Source organism: Tasmannia lanceolata, unplaced genomic scaffold (assembly GCF_043159265.1).
Source record: "Tasmannia lanceolata isolate RefF3 unplaced genomic scaffold, GAP_Taslan_0.1 ptg000020l, whole genome shotgun sequence".
NCBI classification, from domain to species: domain Eukaryota; kingdom Viridiplantae; phylum Streptophyta; class Magnoliopsida; order Canellales; family Winteraceae; genus Tasmannia; species Tasmannia lanceolata.
Window position 1 is genome coordinate 22,593,430 of NW_027518697.1, and position 19,077 is coordinate 22,612,506.

At 38.1% G+C, this 19,077-nt stretch overlaps 1 protein-coding gene across 1 annotated transcript in view; it reads left to right on the plus strand.

Annotated features, from left to right (window-relative positions):
- Positions 1-3,768: 3,768 nt before the first annotated feature.
- NTMC2T4 (Calcium-dependent lipid-binding (CaLB domain) family protein) overlaps positions 3,769-19,077 on the plus strand; it is a 75,051-nt gene continuing 59,742 nt past the window's right edge. Inside the window, exons 1-3 of the mRNA XM_077365060.1 lie at positions 3,769-4,041; positions 11,555-11,656; positions 17,885-17,935. Coding sequence (XP_077221175.1) covers positions 3,937-4,041; positions 11,555-11,656; positions 17,885-17,935 — 258 coding nt within the window. The 5' untranslated portion in view covers positions 3,769-3,936. The remainder of the gene's footprint in view (positions 4,042-11,554; positions 11,657-17,884; positions 17,936-19,077) is intronic.

Here is a 19,077-nt window from a genome sequence, read left to right on the forward strand (position 1 = left end):
TATCGTACGCACTATCGTAGACTTAAAATAGCAACAAAATACTATTCATTATGATTCTACTTATACAACACCTTGAAATCTTGTGAGTAAATAAGTTAGAAACCATCAGTTGTAAGATCAACATAACGAGAGCAAATGGTTGTTACCCATAGCACAATGGTAAAGAAAAGTGCTGAATTTGCACATCTACCAAACATATTTGTGCAGACTATTTCAAATTGCATATGCGGATTTCCTTTTTGAGCTTGGTTTCTTCTGCAGCTCGTCTGATCCTTCTATGTTTATTCGACGGTCGGCCCTTGGTGTTATCATTTTATTACTCTATGTGGATGATATTATCTTAACTGAGTCTTCCTCATCTCTCTTACACAGCTTGATCAACAAGCTTCAATCTCAATTTGCCATGAAGGATTTGGGTCCGCTACACTATTTTTTGGGTTTAGAGGTTCATCGTGACTCGGAGCGGCTTACTCTCACCCAATCTAAGTATCTCGTTGACATCTTGCTCCGATTTTCCGTGGCTGGAGCCAAGCCTATATCTACTCCAGTTTCTCCTAGCCCCAAACTCTCTAAGTACGATGGTGATCTCATTTCTAATCCTTCTGCATATCGTCAGTTAGTGGGCGCCTTACAGTATGCTACGATGACTCGCCCTGACATTGCATATGCCGTCAATCAAGCTTGTCAATTTATGCACTCTCCCCGTACTCCACACATGATAGCGGCAAAGCGTATTTTGAGGTATCTCAAAGGTACTCTTTCTCACGGGCTCTGTTTCACCCGCTCTTCCAATTTTGGAATTCGTGCCTTCTGTGACGCTGATTGGGCGGGTTGTCCGGATGATCGTCGCTCTACAACCGGTTCATGTATATTTCTCGGTCCTAACATCATCTCCTGGTCATCCAAGAAACAACCCACCATCTCTCAATCAAGTACCGAAGCCGAATATCGCTCTCTTGCAATTACTGCCGCCGAAATTGCATGGATTCAGCAACTCTTGAAGGATCTCAGTATCTATCTCTATCAACCTCCAACTTTATTTTGTGATAATCGCGGTGCTACCTGTCTTGCTGCTAATCCCGTTTTTCATGCTCGAACTCGTCACATCGAGGTTGATTATCATTTTGTACGAGAGTGTGTTGCGAAAGGCTCCTTATGTATTAAGTTTATTCTTGCTCAATATCAAGTTGCCAATATTTTCACAAAAGGTCTGCTCGTGACTTCATTCTCTTAATTGAGATCCAAGCTGACCGTGGTTACCACCCCGTTTAGCTTGCGGAGGGGTGTTAAGGAAATATTTCAAGATGGCAGCCTGTGAGATTCCCAATCTCTCTAAATGGCTTATGCAAATATGAGAGATTGGGGAATCTTTTCATTTTGGCATTGGATATGTATGTTTAGAATGTGGGAGATTGAAAATCTCTCCGTATGGCAATAAACATCAATTAACTGGCTGCTTCGACCAACTGCCTTGTATTGTATTTATTATAGTTAGAAATTTTCCATCTTTGTATCTGCCACAGTTAGGCTTTTCCCTAACCTGACTAGTGACAGATTAGTATTGCCTTGTATAGTCTTGTAAAGTTTTTACTATAAAATATATCTCCCATGCCTTGATTCGGCAATGAGGAGTTCTCTTCCAAATTAAATACTTTGTGGTTTTTTTCAGACCATCCGATCTATAGAGGGACCGCACACTATGGGAACTTCTATAGATCGGAGGATTAGGATCATCCTATGGAAATGATTTTTTGGGGCACAACCTATTTATGTCGTGGCCCAACAAATGGACGGTTTGGATCATCCCATGGTGTGGGCCGTACCGTGCTTTAAAAAAAAAGGGGGTTAATAAGGCCGCACATCACATAATTTCTCTTTTTTCTTTTCCACAAAAAATGAAAAGTCAAATGTACCCATCCACAGTTTTTGTTCCATATTTCCATCCGCAAGAAAAAAAAAACAAAATTCTAAAATGCATGTCCTTCAATATTTGAACAGAGGGATTTGTCAGGGACTATCGCAGGAGGCATTTCGTGGCCGGCTGTTGCATGAGAGATCAGCCACATAGGCTCATTTTCCATCAGATTTTGTCCTATTCATTTAATTCAAGAGGTGGCTGCTCTCTCATGCAACAGCTGGCCCGCGAAATGCCTTCTGCGATGGTCCCTAGCAAATCCCTTGAAAAGAGATCAAACATAATATTTCCAGCCGCTCGACTCATAGTTAGGTAATAAAAAATTCTAGGTAATAAACAAGGGTGGAATGACCAAGCCAAGAGAGTTAAAAAAGGAATTGCGACCAAGTTTAAGGGTGGAAACATCAAAACAGGATGGTGGGATAGTAAAGAAGAGATGTAAATAGAGTTACTCTTTACATATCTGTCATCGGTCAGGTGCCAGCTACGCGTATTGAATTCACGAGAACTATGGCATATGGGACCCATATAGGAAGTTTTATCAACTCCCAAAGAAAACGTTATACATGCTTAGATCTGCTAGTAAGACACCATTGGTTCAGGAAGTTTCCTAACAGCGTTTCTATACTGACTGCATTAGGAAGCATTTTAAATGACAAAAACACCCTTAAATTTTAGTAAAGTTATAAAGGTTTTTTTCAAAAGAAGTCTAGTTTGGTTTATTTGCAAAAGAGTCTTCTAGGTTGACAATTTGCAACTAGACTCATCACATTTCAATGAATTTTGCAAATCGGGTCATGTCATCAATTTGTGACCAAAATACCCAGGTTGGATTGTTTTTAAATCACAAAGACCAATAATCCAATATGTTGTTATATGTGAAAAGGACAAAAATTACTTTGTAAAAAGACCAAAATAACCATAACGGTCAGTGACATATTTTGAAAAGTATGTGTGAATAACATCCCTATATACACTACCATTCTTGGCCCAAGCTATGTATAGGTGTAAAATAATGGGCCCACCCCATGAAAACATGAGTTATAAAATCGTGGGCCCCACCCTATACATGGGCTTGGGTGGAGATCGTGGGAGTAAAATAGTGGGCCCACCCTATGCATGAGTCTTAATTTAGTTGGTGGGACCCACCCCATCATAACATTTTATTGAGCATCACAGGTATTTTGGTCTTTCTAATCTTATAAAAGGATGTTTTGGTCTTCTTATGAGTAAAAACAATCCACTGTGCGTTTGTTGGCCACAAATTGATGGCCTGACCCCATTTGCAAAATTCACTCAAATGTGATGACTTCGTTTGCAAATTTTCAAACTAGAAGACCCTTTATTTGCAAATAAAACAAAGTAGAAGACCCTTTTTTGGCAAAAATCCCAATTATAAATAAACCTCAGTTTCTGATATACATGGCAATATGGGGGTGACTGTTCGGGAGAGCCATGACACAAATGTGTCTTTCTTACGGGAAATGTCAAGAGTTAGTTTCTGCCACGTGGACCGTTTCTCTCCCACAATTATTAGAGGAAACGGACAAATGGACGGATATGGATAAACAGATACGGAGATGATAAATTCGCACCCGCTTTAGGATTATTCACACCATTCTGAGGTGAATTAACGTCAAAAAGCGTAAAAAAGGCGGTCGACTTTAACGCTTTTTGACGTCAATTCACGTAAAGAGATGTGAATTATCCTACAGGGGGAGCGAATTTACCACCTCTCAATAGAAGGAGCAGGCAGGTTAAAACTTAAAACGTATTTTTAATTAATTAAAGGGAGGTCGATATTGATATTGACACCCCTTCTATATAATAAAAAAGGTAAAATAGGAGAGACATATACCTTGCTTCTGCCATCTCATATATCTTGCTCGTTTTGTCTTTTATCCTTTCCAAACAAGAAGAGAAAGAAGAAGGCAAAATACTATAGTAAGAGGAGACATTGAATTGATTTTCTCTATCAATTTTGGGGGAATTCTTGTTCTTGAGGTGTGCAAATATAAAAAATGGGTTTGATTTCTGGTATGATAATGGGGGTGATCTTTGGGATCGCTTTCATGGCAGGATGGAGAGAAATGATGCGTTATAGAAGCACTAAGCGAGTTGCAAAGGTACAAAATCTTGTTTCATTTCTTTGTGTTTTGACTATTTTTCTTCATTTTTTTTGTTCTAAGACCTAGAATTAATTATATCCTAATTTTTTATTTAGATTTCTGCATTGTGAAGAGAAATTTATGTTAAATGCTTAATTGGAAATAAACAAAGAAAAAGATAGAAAAAGAGGGAGAGAGAGAGAGAGGTTGATTCGAGGCAACAGGACCTCGTCATTGTTCAATTCGAGAGGAACCATAATTCTCCTAAAACATTAGTTTCTGTTTTGGTTGCAAATTCTGCGTAATACAACTACTTAAATGCAAGTACAAAGATAGTTACATCCAGGAATTGACTATAAGACAAAATTGACACAAGAAGTTCCCTCTTCTAGACTTGTATGTCACTGGTCTGTCCAGGTGAGGCTATAGACTAGTATGCCATAAAAAAAAAAATACAAGGATGAATTTGCGAAGATGGGATTTAAATATCTAGTTCATTAAGCTTTGAAAAGTGGATAGTGCATTAGTGAGTCCAAATGGCATTACTGTTGGAGAAATTTGTCAAAAAATCTATTTAGGAATTTTCTATTAATATTTAATATTAGATATAACCATAATCAATCAAAATAATTAAAATATATAGACCAAGAAAAGGTTAGAAATAGCCTGTTTTAATAGATCGAGGCACATCAGAAATGACGCTCTTTTTAGAGTAACAAGGCCCCCGTTTGCAACGGGTTCAACGGCATTTGCCTCCCAAGATTCAACCATCCTTCAGGGTCTCTTCCGTGCAGGGAATTGATCCCAAGAACTCATTATCGCCCGTATGGCAAACACAACTAAATATCAAAGATAAAAACTAAGAACAAAAGATGTAGGGGTTTTTCCATAAAAAACTACTGTATTCTTTTGGAGAAAAGACAGACTAAAATAGCAGAGAAAACATTGAGGAGGAGTGTCTCTCTTTAGAGAGATATTAGAGAGATTTTATAGGAAAATGAATCCCTAAAATCTCTCCCACTTCCCTTAACGTTTCACACTCATTACTTCTCTCTAACGGGTTTTTCCACATAAATAGCAAATCTGTTTTCACTTTCTAAAATTAAATAAAATGCTTTAATTTATAAATCAGTTATAACAATCCCCCACATGATTTAAAATTTAAAATATACAGGCAAGCGACTTTACTGTGTAACGGGTGCAGGTGTCTTCCGGACTTGAACGTACACTTAGTGTTAGCAAGTTTCCATTTGAAGGAGTCGTAGTGAACTAAGTCTTGAACTAGGTCCTTGAGTTCAGACTTCATCTTACCATACACAAAGTACGGGCAATTATTGATTTCTAATCGGTTTGGCTCTTTACGGTCGTGAGCCCTATCTTGTTTTCATGAGTGCCTTTAGGGAGTAGCGCAGCTTCCCACAGTAGCGACCTCACTACCACACTCACATAGGTGAGTCCTCCAAGGGTGCTCCGTGACATACACCCTGCAGAATCCTGCCTTGGACCGATTAAGAGACATACTCATACTAAATACCGTCACAGTCACGAGCACTGTCATCATAGGAATGAGACCAAGGAATACCCCTCAAAATATTCAGTGCTCCTCCCGGCCACCCTACAGCTTCGTTCTTACCCATTGAACCTCCTTCATGGGATCTCCAATCACAGAGGTTGGGTGTCCACTGCGGTGACTACCTTATGGGCTTCAGTCTCATTCCCCTTGATGATATATCACTAGCCTTCACGCTAGTCCTTTTGTTTTGCTTTTAGACCTTATAAGACCTAAAGCCAATTCTCTTTAAAAGAGTAATCAATAGTATCTAAAACACCCTTTCACATTGTGTTGTGTCATTCATACATCAATAATCTATATTCACCCATGATATGGGTATGCCAATCATATATTTGCATAATGATAATGCCACTCAATATAATCAACTGTTATGTGAAACGTAATATCTAGCTTATAGAAAGACATGAAATATCAAGTCAAATGCTTGGAATAGATACTTTAGACATCTTTCTATGTTGTAATTCATCAGCTGCTCATAAGTTTCGATCATATAACAATATCAAACACCCCCACATTTGTGAGCAGTTATTGAGAAATGAAAACTTATTTTCATTTCTGCTAATGTACACCCCCACATAATTCAATAAGAATAAGCATTTCATATCAGCAATGTTATGTGCCAAACTAAAGGTTCGACTAAGTATCATTGTAATGTTTCAACTTTTAAGTAACAAGCAATCAATTTAGTTCTACTATGTATGTGTTGATGCAACATGTAGAACATGTATTCAATGATGATAAATTCCAAAGAGGAACTGCTCTATAAATTCTAGATTTGATACAATATTTATAGGTGCCCAATTTCAATTTATAAGATAGGTTATCAATGACAAACAAAAATTTTCTGTGAGGAAACGTATCGAACAGATGATGTGCAAGTATAAGCAAGGTTTTAAATTTCATCCGAAATCCGAAATTTCGGACCAAGTTCATATGGCATTAAATTTCGGATTTAAATACCTAGTTCATTAAGCTTTGAATAGTGGATGGTGCATTAGTGAGTCCAAATGGCATTACAAGGAACCCGTAGTGCTCTTCATGCGTGCAGAATGCTGTTTTGGGGAATATCTGGCTGATTAATTCTGATTTGGTGGTATCCTGAGCATAGGTCTAGCTTGGAGAAAATTTGTGCACTGTGAAGCTCGTCCAAGAGCTCATCGATTATCGGAATAGGAAATTTATCACTGATAGTCTCCCTATTCAACGCTCTATAGTCGACATAGAATCTCCAAGGGCTGACTTTTTTTCTGTACCAATAACACCAGGGATGAATACAGACTAGTGCTAGGTAGCACTATGCTGGCTTGCATCATCTCTCTTACCAACATTTAATTTCATGTTTTGGCATATAAGGGTATCAGTAGGGGCAGACATTTATGGTTTGTTGCCAGGAAGAAGAGGTATACATTGATCATGAGAGCGTTCTGGAGTTCATCTTGTTGGCTCCGCAAATACTTCTCTATAGCTGTTCAGTAAATCAGCAAGTTGCAACGGCATCGCTTCTTCATTATGTGTCATTATGGAAAATAATTGTGCCATAGCCCCTGGTTAGATTTCCTCAGAAGTCTTCCCATCTTGTGATTAGAAATCATATGCACCGAACCTCCTTTACCCCCACGCAACACATGACGTCGGCCTCCAACCGTGAATTCCATTCTTAATTTTGAGAAATCCCAAGTTACAGGACAAAGTGTGGAAAGCCATTGCACACCCAAGACAACGTCACAACCTCCTAAAATCAAAATTTGTCCCTTGTATGGTCCATTACAATTGCTTACATACAGCTGTGCTCATTCGCCTCCTGCCATCTGCTACTGTGGCTTTTAAGTGTTGAGTAGGTTGAGTCAGACATCTAGCTCTCTTAGCTACTCGGGGTCCACAAAACTGTATGTAACTATGTACTCTAAGTCAATCAAAATTACCACTGGTTGTTGTTTGACATATCCTCGTACTCGCATTGTTTGAGTTGTGAAAGAACCATCTAACGCGTGCACTGATATTATCGGCTTTGTCTCTGGCATCTCCTTCCTTTTCTTCCACTGGCTCATCAGTTTCTTCATCAACTGCCTGCCTCAATCAAGAAGATTTGCATATTCTTGCAACGATGACCTGGGGTGAACTGATCATCGCAGTTAAAACATAGGCATTTTGCTCGTTGGTCGTTCATGTAGGTTTGAGTCATTCTTCGAAAAACTGAGGGTTCAGAGCCATTGAGGTTTGCAAAATTCTTGGTTGGAATAGTGATCGATGATGGTGGTTTGTTTGCTCCAATCCTACTCTGCTTAAGAGTCTCTGCATTTTCTTCTTGTAGAAGTGCTAGACCAACAGCGTGGGTAACATTTGTAGGCTTAAACGTTTGTACTCCAGGTCGTAACTCCTCATTGAGGCTGCTGATGAAGCAACTCAAACATAGAACAAATTGCAAGGCCTTTGGTGCGTGTGGCTAACTCTTTGAACCTTTCTTGGAACTCTGTAACCGACGAAGTTTTTTCAAAGTTTTGTCATAGATCCATCGAAATCTTCTAGAACATTGGGTCCAAAATGAGTGCATATGGCCTTTCCAAATGCATCCCAACTGATGATTTCCTGAGCCTTCTTCCACTGTAGTGCTATTTTCTCCAAATGTATCGTAGCTATAGTCACCTTCTGTTCTTCAGGCACTTGATTTTATTAAAAAAACTGCTCCGCTCGATATACTCAGCCTAGGGTGTCTTCCCCATCAAAGTGAGGAAACTGAATTTTGCCTAGTCTGGTCTGAACCATTTCACTGAAAGTAGCAGTCCTAACAGGCGTATTGTTATTTGAATCATATTTCTCTTGTCTGCTACTCTGCTCTGCAAATCTTGTTGGGTTTGTGTGATAGAAGAAGGGAGTTGTCCATACTTTTGATCCATGGGGGCTAGCGTCTTCTTAATCTCGTTCAACCCTTCAGCCAGAATTCTCCCGGAGCGAATGGATCTCTGGTTCAGGTCTCTTGGTTTCATGTTCTCTAGTTCCCTTGGCCATGGCCACCCCAAAAACAAGCACAGAACAACCGACCTGCTCTGGTACCAAAATGTTGCATCCAGTAACTGAGAAGAAGACAAAATCAACACAAGAAGTTCCCTCTTCTGGGGAAAATCCTCCAAAATGAATTTTGACTCTTGATTAAATTTGAAGAGGTGGGGTTTTGGAAGGGGGCCAGAATGGCAATATTTATTACTTCTTCTTCTTGCATAATATTGCGTACTCTTAAAAATGCCTTATGTGCTGATTGATATTCAGAATCATTTTTTTGTTTGTTAGACAGTTTTAGTGGCGACCCCAACTAGTTTGGGACAAAGGCTTAGTTGAGTTGAGTTGTTAGACAGTTTTAGTGGCGACATCATAATCTGCTTTGGGATTTCTTATATGGTGTTCGTGCGTAGCTGCACGTAATCATGGCGCCCCCTTGATATCTGATCCAACGATAGCTAACTTTACAAGTTGCTGTCATTGGATCAAATGTCAAGGACATCCTTTCCATAGCTCCTTACGTGTTTGAATGCGCATGCACCATATAATTTCTCCTGGTTTGGTAGCTCCTAGAGACAGATGGGCAGATGTCTGTTTTCTACGGTTATGGGGTCCATTCCGGCAACAAGGAAGCAATTACTACAGAAATAGTGGAGTTTTATAGCAATTTGTACTCATCTGAAAGGTTGGTCCGTCCTGTCCCAGAGGATGCAGAATTCAGCTATTTGGGGGAAGAAGATAGACTAAACTTGGAAAAACCCTTCTCAGAAGATGAAGTAGAGAGGGGTTTTTTTTGCCCTGGGAAGGGATAGATCCCCCGGCCCAGATGGCTTTTGCCTTGCCTTTTTTCAAAGTCGGCGGGAGTGTGTGTGGGGAAGGACGTATTAAAATTCTTTGTGGAATTCCATGAAGGCCTGGAATTACATAAAGGAACATGGACAACTTTCATAGCTTTAATTCCCAAAGTAAAAGGAGCCTCAAGCATAGTATCTTTTCGTCCCATCAGCCTAGTTGGATGCCTGTATAGGGTGCTAGCCAAAGTTCTGGTGGAGCATCTAAAGAAGATCCTGCCGAAGATTATTTTAGGTAGCTAGTCTGCTTTTAAGACAAATCTTGGATTGCTCTCTGATTGCGAATGAGGTTGTATACTTCTATACAAAGGTAGGTGCCATGGGAATAGTGTGTAAATCGGACATTGAAAAGGCCTACGATCGGGTGGAATGGGACTGCCTTGATTATTTGCTAGGAAGAATGGGTTTTGGAATGAGGTGGACATCATGGATGAGGTATACTTATCGTTTGCGTGGTTTTTTATTCTTATTAATGGCTCTCCAAAGGGCTTCTTCAAATCTTATCGGGGACTCAGACCAGGAGATCCGCTCTCCCCTTTTATATTTATGATAGTTGTAGAGATGTTGAGAAGCTTGATAGAGAAGGGAAAGACTATGGGGTTGATAGAGGGATATAGAGTTTGGGAAAGGAGGGGCAGAAGTATCTCACTTGCAGTTTGCGGACGATACACTTTTATTCAATTCACGTAAAGTTGAGAAGGTATTAAACTTAAAAAGCTATCCTTAGATGCTACGAGCTAGTGACGGAATCACGGGACAGAGGTCAAACTTCCATAAGTCATCTCAGACAAGCTGACAGAAGGGCTTGCAGGGATAATGAGATGCAAGGTGTACAAACTTCCTTAAACTTACCTAGGGCTTCCCTTGGAGGTGGGGAGAGCAAAAAAGGGAATATGGGAACTGATAGTTGAAAGAGTAGAGAAGAGATTGGCCACTTGGAAGCAGAATCTAGTATCCTGATGAGGACAGATAACCCTTATAAAGTTAGTGTTGGCGAATATTTCGATCTACCGAGAAGGTTTTTGTGGGGCGATTTGATGAGAAGCGGAAAATTGCATTGGTTAGCTGGGAGAAGGTCTGCAAACCCATAAAGGCAAGAGGGTTGGGCATAAGAAAGCTAAAGTAGATGAACTAATAACTTTTGGGGAAATGGCTATGGAGGCTTGGGAAGGACGAGTTGCATCCATGTGTCAAAGTAGTTGAGAGCAAGTAGGGGGCCGCCTCGGGAAAGTGGGAGGCCGAGGATAGATTCAGTCTGGCGGGGGTGACAGTTATGGAGAGACATTAAGCGCCCGAGGCACAAGTTCAATGAAGGGGTCAGATTTAGAGTATATTCAGGGGATTGAATACGGTTTTGGTGTGATAAGTGGTGCGGTCAGCGGCCTTTGAAGGATTTGTTTCCAGAGCTATTTGTATTTTGTAGTAGCCATGAGAAAAGATGTGCTGGTGAAATGATGCTTTGAAAGAAGAGGAGACAGAGTGAAGTGGAAGATGGTCTCCAGGAGGGCTTTCTTTGGTAGAGAGCTCCCTTCAGTAATCAGGTTCCTAGAGATGCTAGAAGGGTGTTACATCAAGAGACCGAGCAAGGATAAAAGGGTTTGGGTCTGGCTTCAGGGGAGTTCACTGTCAAATCGCTCTACCACCTTGTGCCGAGCTCGTTGGCCTCCAAAGTAGCTAAAGTGTGGACCTTCCAGGCACCGCCCAGGGTATGTGCATTTAGCACTGCAAATAGCTACATCTGCTGCCAATCTTTGGACGGCGATACAAACATTCCTTGTGCCCATTATTAGCATAATGGAGCACTTGATGGTTATGTTTTCATCAAATGAAGTAAATGGATATTTATGAAATCTTGATTTGTGGTGCTAGTCACTATGCCTACATAAAAATTGAATGATCTAAATTTTGTGGTATTTTTAATTGAAATCAAGTACTAATAATTACCTTATTGGATGCCGAGTCATCAACATATGCGTTACAGCATTAGTGCTTTTACAATTATACTTTGAGATAGTTCTTCTTAATGGCTTTCTTCAATTTATGTAGATTAATTTCTTGGATTACAATTGTATATCATGGAAAACACTTTGCTTACGTGTCTGATCTTTTACAGGCTGTTGATATAAAACTTCTTGGGTCCCTTAACAGAGATGATTTGAGGAAACTTTGTGGTGACAATTTTCCTGAATGGATATCTTTTCCAGTGTATGAACAGGTTAGGTCCTTCTTGGGGAATTCAGCTTTACTTTGCCTTTTTAACCATAATGTCTTAATGTTTCCAATTTTCCAATGTTTGTTTTTGCTGTTATATAATGTATTAATGAGCTCTTATAAGCATTTTTACTGCTGAATATATAAACAGTTAATACTGAGAAGTAGAAGTAAATCTAATAGCAGCTGGGCAGTCTAGTTACTTACTAAAACACTGCTGATTGTGTTCTAATTTAAACAGAGTAATTTGTTCAAAACAGAAATAAATTAGTTTGTCTAAACTAGTACCCATTGAGAATGCCATCGACTTGAGAAAATACAGAAAATAACCATAATCCCTGATAATTAAAATTGACCAGACCTATTCGACTTCAAAGGATTGCAGTTTACATCCGCATGGTGCCATGATAATATTATGGCGATATGACCATATGGACTTATTTCAAGCCTTGTTTTTTCTGCAGCACGTCTTCAAGGGTCTGGGTCCTCTGATTCCACTTGTGCTGCACCGTGTGAAACAACCAATTACTCCCAAAGCTTAAGCCGTTGGAGATGGCGTCATTTAATCTTTTAGACTTTGACACTTCACCTCACGTGTGGCCCCTCCTTTTAGGGTTGGCCGACATGTGGCCCCTCTTTTGGGTTCGCCATTACATGTGGATTTTTAATATGAAGGAGTTTTGAACCCAGGACCTTTGCTCTAATACCATGTAAAAACAACCAATTATTGCAAAAGCTTAAGCCGTTGGAGATGGCGTCATTTAATCTTTTATAATTTAACACACCAAAAAGAATCACATCTCCAAATAAATAACAAATGCAGAAATTCAGTAGGGCACACACATGTTACATTCTCTCTGCTGTTCCTTACATCAAATAGGGTGGATAAAACTAGGAACCACATCCACTTAGATTCGCCCACAAGGTACATCAAATAGGGAGATAGAAATATATAGGATAGAGCAAAAATCACCTAGAGCAATGATATCGGGTAGAACTATAGGATTGACCTAGAGCAATCAATAATGATATAATATCTATTCAATGTAAGCATATCCAACATTGGAGTTTGCTTCCAAACTGTCCACAGAAATTCAATCCTTCTTAAGACTTGACTTCCTCCGAAATTCTTTCAACTACATGGGCATTGAAGAGCGGCATCGTAGATTTTTTTAGAAATAATATCCCATGAAATTCGAACAAAAGGATCCATTAAAAACCACTGATGGTCATCTATGTTTTTTCGATATCCTGGAGACTAGTTTCCAAAGAGATTTATGGACGATCACAAACATCAAATTGATGGAGATGCATGTGGTAACTTTAAGCATCTGAAACGTCTAATATCCAACAGAAATATATGGGAAACAGTTGCGGTATTCAGTGAAAGAATGGCCTTAAAACAAGACAGTATTTGATCCTTAAAACAAGACAGTATTTGATCCAATTTGGACATTAAAACGCCCAATAAAGGAGCTGTCTTTTGGGATCAATTTTGTTTATATTTTATACCATCAATGTAACAACCGGGATTTTTACTGCACGGATCGCTACGGGCAACAAAACATATTTATTCCTGTAATTACGCAGCGGACAGTTAAAGTAAATCCTGAATTTACAAAAAATCCCAAGTATGATATATTTAAAACCTTTTTACATCTGAGGAGATTGACTAGGTTCATCATTTCCGTATTTCCTCAAGTTGCTTTCACACTTTTCATAATTAAGGTTCCTCATTGATAAATAATCCTGCATCTAAATTTTCAAATCCTGGTGGGGAAAAGTGGGTTAGGAGAGCAGGTATACAGAAGCGCAAGTAGCTGAAATCAATAATAAGAGACAGTTCTATAAAAATATGCAGTATTTTGTATAGAACATAATGTGAATTTAAAACTAATACTAATAGGATTTTTTTATAGAAACAATTTAACCAGATAGTAAAACAAACCATTTAAAGCCCAATAGTTTCTAACTGTTTCTATTTCTGAAGTTTCCTGTAACGATCTGCCTCATCCTCGTATTGTCCGCTTTGGACTTGGCCCGCTTCCGCTTTTGGGTAAGTCGACGGCTCAGAGGTACAAACACATCACACGAGAGAGACTATCACACATTTACCTCTTCCATTTCTTTCATTTCTCATTTTCGTTCAAACTTTTCGTGCATATGAAATCCAACATTTCATTTTATTTTCCAGAATGAAACACATTTCATCATTTTGAAACAAATATGATTTGATATTTCTCAAATGTAAACAATGAATATTTGAAATAAAACGGATAAGAAATATCTGAATAATCAACATATAATCGTATCCCTATCACTTTCATTGAGAAAAAATACCAGTCGAGTCTAGCTATCACCTGCCTTATCAAACCTGAGAAGTGGGAATTTGAAGATGCTTGACCTTGAAGATGACAATGATCAGGGAGAAGTGATTCTCCTAGCCTTTTCCTTCTTCTCCCTCTCTTCCTCCCTATTCTTTCTCTTTCTTCCTTTTCTCTTCCTGGCTGCTCTATTTATAGGAAAGACTGAGGGGAATAGTAACATGTGAATAGTTTTTTATGCAAAATTACTGTTATTTTTTACCGGGTATTACATTCTACCCCCCTTAAAAGAATTTCGTCCCCGAAATTCCTCTCTCCATACTCTCAGGAGAAAATGGTTCTACCCTAATCGTAACAACAAGCAATGGTTACATTCTGCATCTGTAAGATGAACACACAGAGGATTAGATATATTTCAAGCTTGATCTATTGTCTATGTTTCATCTATCTAACCCCTTTCCTAAGACATACTCAAGACTCATGCAACCAGGTTTCTCACAGACTAAATTTGGTGGCTCTGATATTGTCTGGTTTTAGATTGCAGCCATCCTGGTTTTGTTTTTCCGCAGAAGACGCCTCTATACAGGGAAGGTGGGGATCTACACAAATAGCCCAAGAACTTTTTCTCTCTGCTTCCGGTGTGGGACCAACACACCCTACTAGAGGAGATACAGCTTTGATACCAACTGTAACGACTCGGATTTTTACTGCACGGATCGCTACGGGCAACAAAACATATTATTCCTGTAATTATGCACCGGAAGGTTAAAGTACATCCTGAATTTACAAAAAATCCTAACTATGACATATTTAAAACTTTTTTACATCTGAGGAGATTGACTAGGTTCATCATTTCCGTATTTCCTCAAGTTGCTTTCACACTTCTCATAACTAAGGTTCTTCATTGACAAATACTTACGCATCCAAATTTTCAAATCCTGGTGGGAAAAAGTGGGTTAGGAGAGCAGGTATATAAAAGCTTCGACACGTAGCTGAAATCATTAATAAGAGACAATTCTATAAAAATATGCAGTATTTTGTATAGAACATAATGCGAATTTAAAACTAATATTAATAGGATTTTTTTATAGAAACAATTTAACCAGATAGTAAAACAAACCATTTAAAGCCCAATAGTTTCCAACTGTTTCTATTTCTGAAGTTTCCTGTAACGATCCGCCTCACTCTCGTATTGTCCGCTTTGGACTTGGCCCGCTTCCGCTTTTGGGTAAGTCGACGGCTCAGAGGTACAAACACTTCACACGAGAGAGACTATCGCACATTTACCTCTTCCATTTCTCATTTTCGTTCAAACTTTTCGTGCATATGAAATTCAACATTTCATTTCATTTTCTAGAATGAAACACATTTCATCATTTTGAAACAAATATGATTTGATATTTCGCAAATGTAAACAATGAATATTTGAAGTAAAACGGATAAGAAATATCTGAATAAAACAACATATAATCGTATCCTTATCACTCTCATTGAGAAAAGATACCAGTCGAGTCTAGCTATCACCTGCCTTATCAAACCTGAGAAGTGGGAATTTGAAGATGCTTGACCTTGAAGATGACAACGATCATGGAGAAGTGATTCTCCTAGCCTTTTCCTTCTTCTCCCTCTCTTCCTCCTTATTCTTTCTCTTTCTTCATTTTCTCTTCCTGGCTGCTCTATTTATAGGAAAGACTGATGGGAATAGTAACATGTGAATAGTTTTTTATGCATAATAACTATTATTTTTTTACCGGGTATTACAATCAATTTAGAGAGTATTAATGAGAAAACAGCCATGAGAAACAACCTTTGATGTGGTTTGTATAGCTTGGAAAAAACATCATAATATAGGTGATTTGAATCGAACAATATACTTCTGAACTTCTTAGGATTTAGCTCTATTCACCAGATTTTATAAATGATGCATCCCAGAGGCTCAATTTTAAAGTCACTATTTTATAAAGAATTTTTTTATTTTTTTCATGACTAAAAACCACAATCTTAATGCTGATATAAAAAATGATTCCTTGATTATTTCTCAAGGAAAAATGACCATATACATATCTAATGGCACCGCCTGGGCTCATGGTCGTAGCTGCTGGCCCCATTTATCCTTTCTGGCCTTCTTCTTCTTCTTTTTCTTCCTTTTCTTCTCAATCTTTTTCTCTTCCTTGCTCGTCATCTTCTTATTCTCTGCTCGGCAGGGAGTTCTTTGTTTTCTGAGTTGAGAGAAACTTTCACACAGATTATACTTATATCGTGACTACAATCTTGAATTCTTACTTTTCCCCCATGGGTTTCATATTACGATTGATGGCTTGGATTTCCTCATTCAGTTTTTTTTTTTGAAAATGTCATTTGGTTATGTTAAAGTTTAAAAGAATAAATAACGCCTTCTCCAACAGCTTAAGGTTTTGGAGTAATTGGTGGTTTGACATGGTATCAAAGGCAAAGGTCCTGAGTTCAAACCTCCTTGATAGCAAAAATCCACATGCAATGGCCAAACCCAAAAAAGGGGCCACATGTGCAAAAATCCACATTCAGGTCTGCTCACCTAAGGCATAAGCGATAGCCATTTGACTGTATATCTGTTGGGTCTTGGCCCACTAAAATTAATTATTATTTACATCGAGTTGAATTAACAAGTATATTTGCTAATTTTTTCATCCAGGTTAGCAAATATTCAATGCAAGTACCATTCAAAAAAAATAAAAATAAAAATTCAATATGAGTGTAACCAAAGCTTATCTCACCTTGATTTTTTCAAAGGAGCATTAGGTCTCCTGAATGCCTTCACTTGAAAGATTGAAATGTTTATTAAAAACAATTTTACGACATCTGAAATTGTACTTAATAAGAAGAGGGACATACAAGAGGAGATCCAAAAAAGAAAAAGATAAACTATAAACTGCCTCTATAACTACTCTTCCCCCATAGCATCACATCTAACAACTCCTCTGGGCTCTCTAGGGAAATCAACCCAAGAAGTAAAGAATTTGTTTTCCTTCTTTAAACAAGCGAAGTTGGCTAAAGAGTCTGCAGCTTGATTTTCCTATATATTAATGAGTGATGATAACCTTCATTAGGTGCATTAAAAGTTCTACTCTCTTACCAGGAGCAAATATTAGACCAAATGAATGGAGCTGTTACCTTGCAAGAAGTCAATCAATACTTGACTGATAGATTCAATCCACAACTCCTTAATCGCTAGAGCCTTGCAAAATGAAGGCCATCCAAAAGAGCCCCCCAGCTTGCGTGTTGGTATCCCTAATTAAAATTTAGGAAAATGGAAATAATCTACTTTAGGGATGGGATCTGCCATTTTCTTCACCTTGGAGGTTTATATTTAATATAGCTGAACCCATGGCTGTCTTGACAAAGGAATTGTATTCTTTGTATATTCTTGCAAAATTTTTGAAGACTTAGGGAAATTTTTTTATAATTATATATACCTTATTGGAATTATAAGAAAATTGATTTAAGTTTTGGCTGGAGGAAAGATGAAAAAAACGGTTAGACAAGTTGTTGGTCTAGTTTAGCGGCTTTAGCCTTACTAACACCTTTAATTATTTTGGAAAAATTGAGTGGAACTAAAAAAATGACTCTTGGGTTCTAATCAAGTTATCGACTAAAAATCATGAAAGCTTCGTTGATTCCTAAATACTTGCTTGAGAAAAAATTGAAGATTTTATAGAGTTATCGGTTATGTTTTTCTTGGGGGTTTTAAGAAACTGCTTTTGAAGGTTTTTCTTTGAAGCGTTGGAGAAATGGAGGACATATTTTGTGTTTTTTGTGCTCTGCAATGTTGTATTGTGATTTATTAATGAAATCACCTGGTTGACTTGTGCTTATATTGAATTAATTATTAATAATTGTGAATCTTGTTTTTCTTTTCTTGGCCATTACAGGTGAAATGGATGAACAAGCAATTGAGCAAATTGTGGCCTTTTGTTGCAGATGTAAGTTGGATCCCATGGTTGCTTGATCTCTCCACTATGATATGAATACTTATGATAAATTCTTTTTGCTTAATATCAAGTTCTTTTCATGAATTATGTTCAGCCACTATGACATGCAATCTCCCTGCTCATTGACGTTTGGTTGCCGCACTATTATTTTAATTTGTTTTGTATATGAATTCCTTTAATTTGGATATATACAAGAATTTGCTTTTATATATCAATGCTTAGAACATAATGTGCCTCTTGTAAGTAAGCTGATAAACTTCCTTCAATGGTCTGTAGTTCTGTACAATGGGGTTTGGTGAAATGGATGAGGGCTTGCATTTCTTCGCTTCATTTATTATCAGGTTTGGTGGAACTTCTACTGGATTCTTCAAGGGATCACTTGCATCTCCAGTTTGCTTATGATGACCTTTAGTATTGTGGTCCTTACGATTGAGCGAGTTTGTTAACTGAAGGCAATTCTTTGATGTTATGAAGATGTGTTGGGTTATATGCTCAACATAGATTCGGATTTGTGTGTCGGGATCTGACACGGATTCGGGTGTCGGATTCGGCAAAACCCAAAATGGAGGATCATGAATTCAGTAATTTTTATTAAATAAAATAAAAAATTTAAATTTAAATACATGAAAAAATTGATAGTGGAGGGTCGAGACGTTAGGGTTAGAGAGTTGAAGAAGAAAGGCGAATGGGGTCGATGTTCCAGGGTTGTGCTTTTATAAAAAAAATTAGCAGAAAACACGTTTAAAGGGAAAATATATAGGATTCGCATTTTAAAAGAGTAAGCGATGTGTTGGATTCATATGAAAAAACAAGATTCGTGTGGGATACGGCTACGACAAGAATCCAGATGTTCCCCACTCGAATCCATGTCCAATTCGCGTCTCGAAACATGTTGACACGGATTCAGCGTAGGGGGGCAAAGAATCCATGCAACACAGGTTACATGTGAATTGGAGGAAGATGGTTGTATCTGTGCTCTTTAGAAATAACACAAGGATTGAGTATGTTGCATATATAAATGTGTTATGTTGTATTTCTTAACTAATGGTATTGTTGTAATTAGTGTAACTTATGTTATTATATTATATTAGCTGGTGATTAAAGCTGCGACTCATTATGTAAGAACATATTAC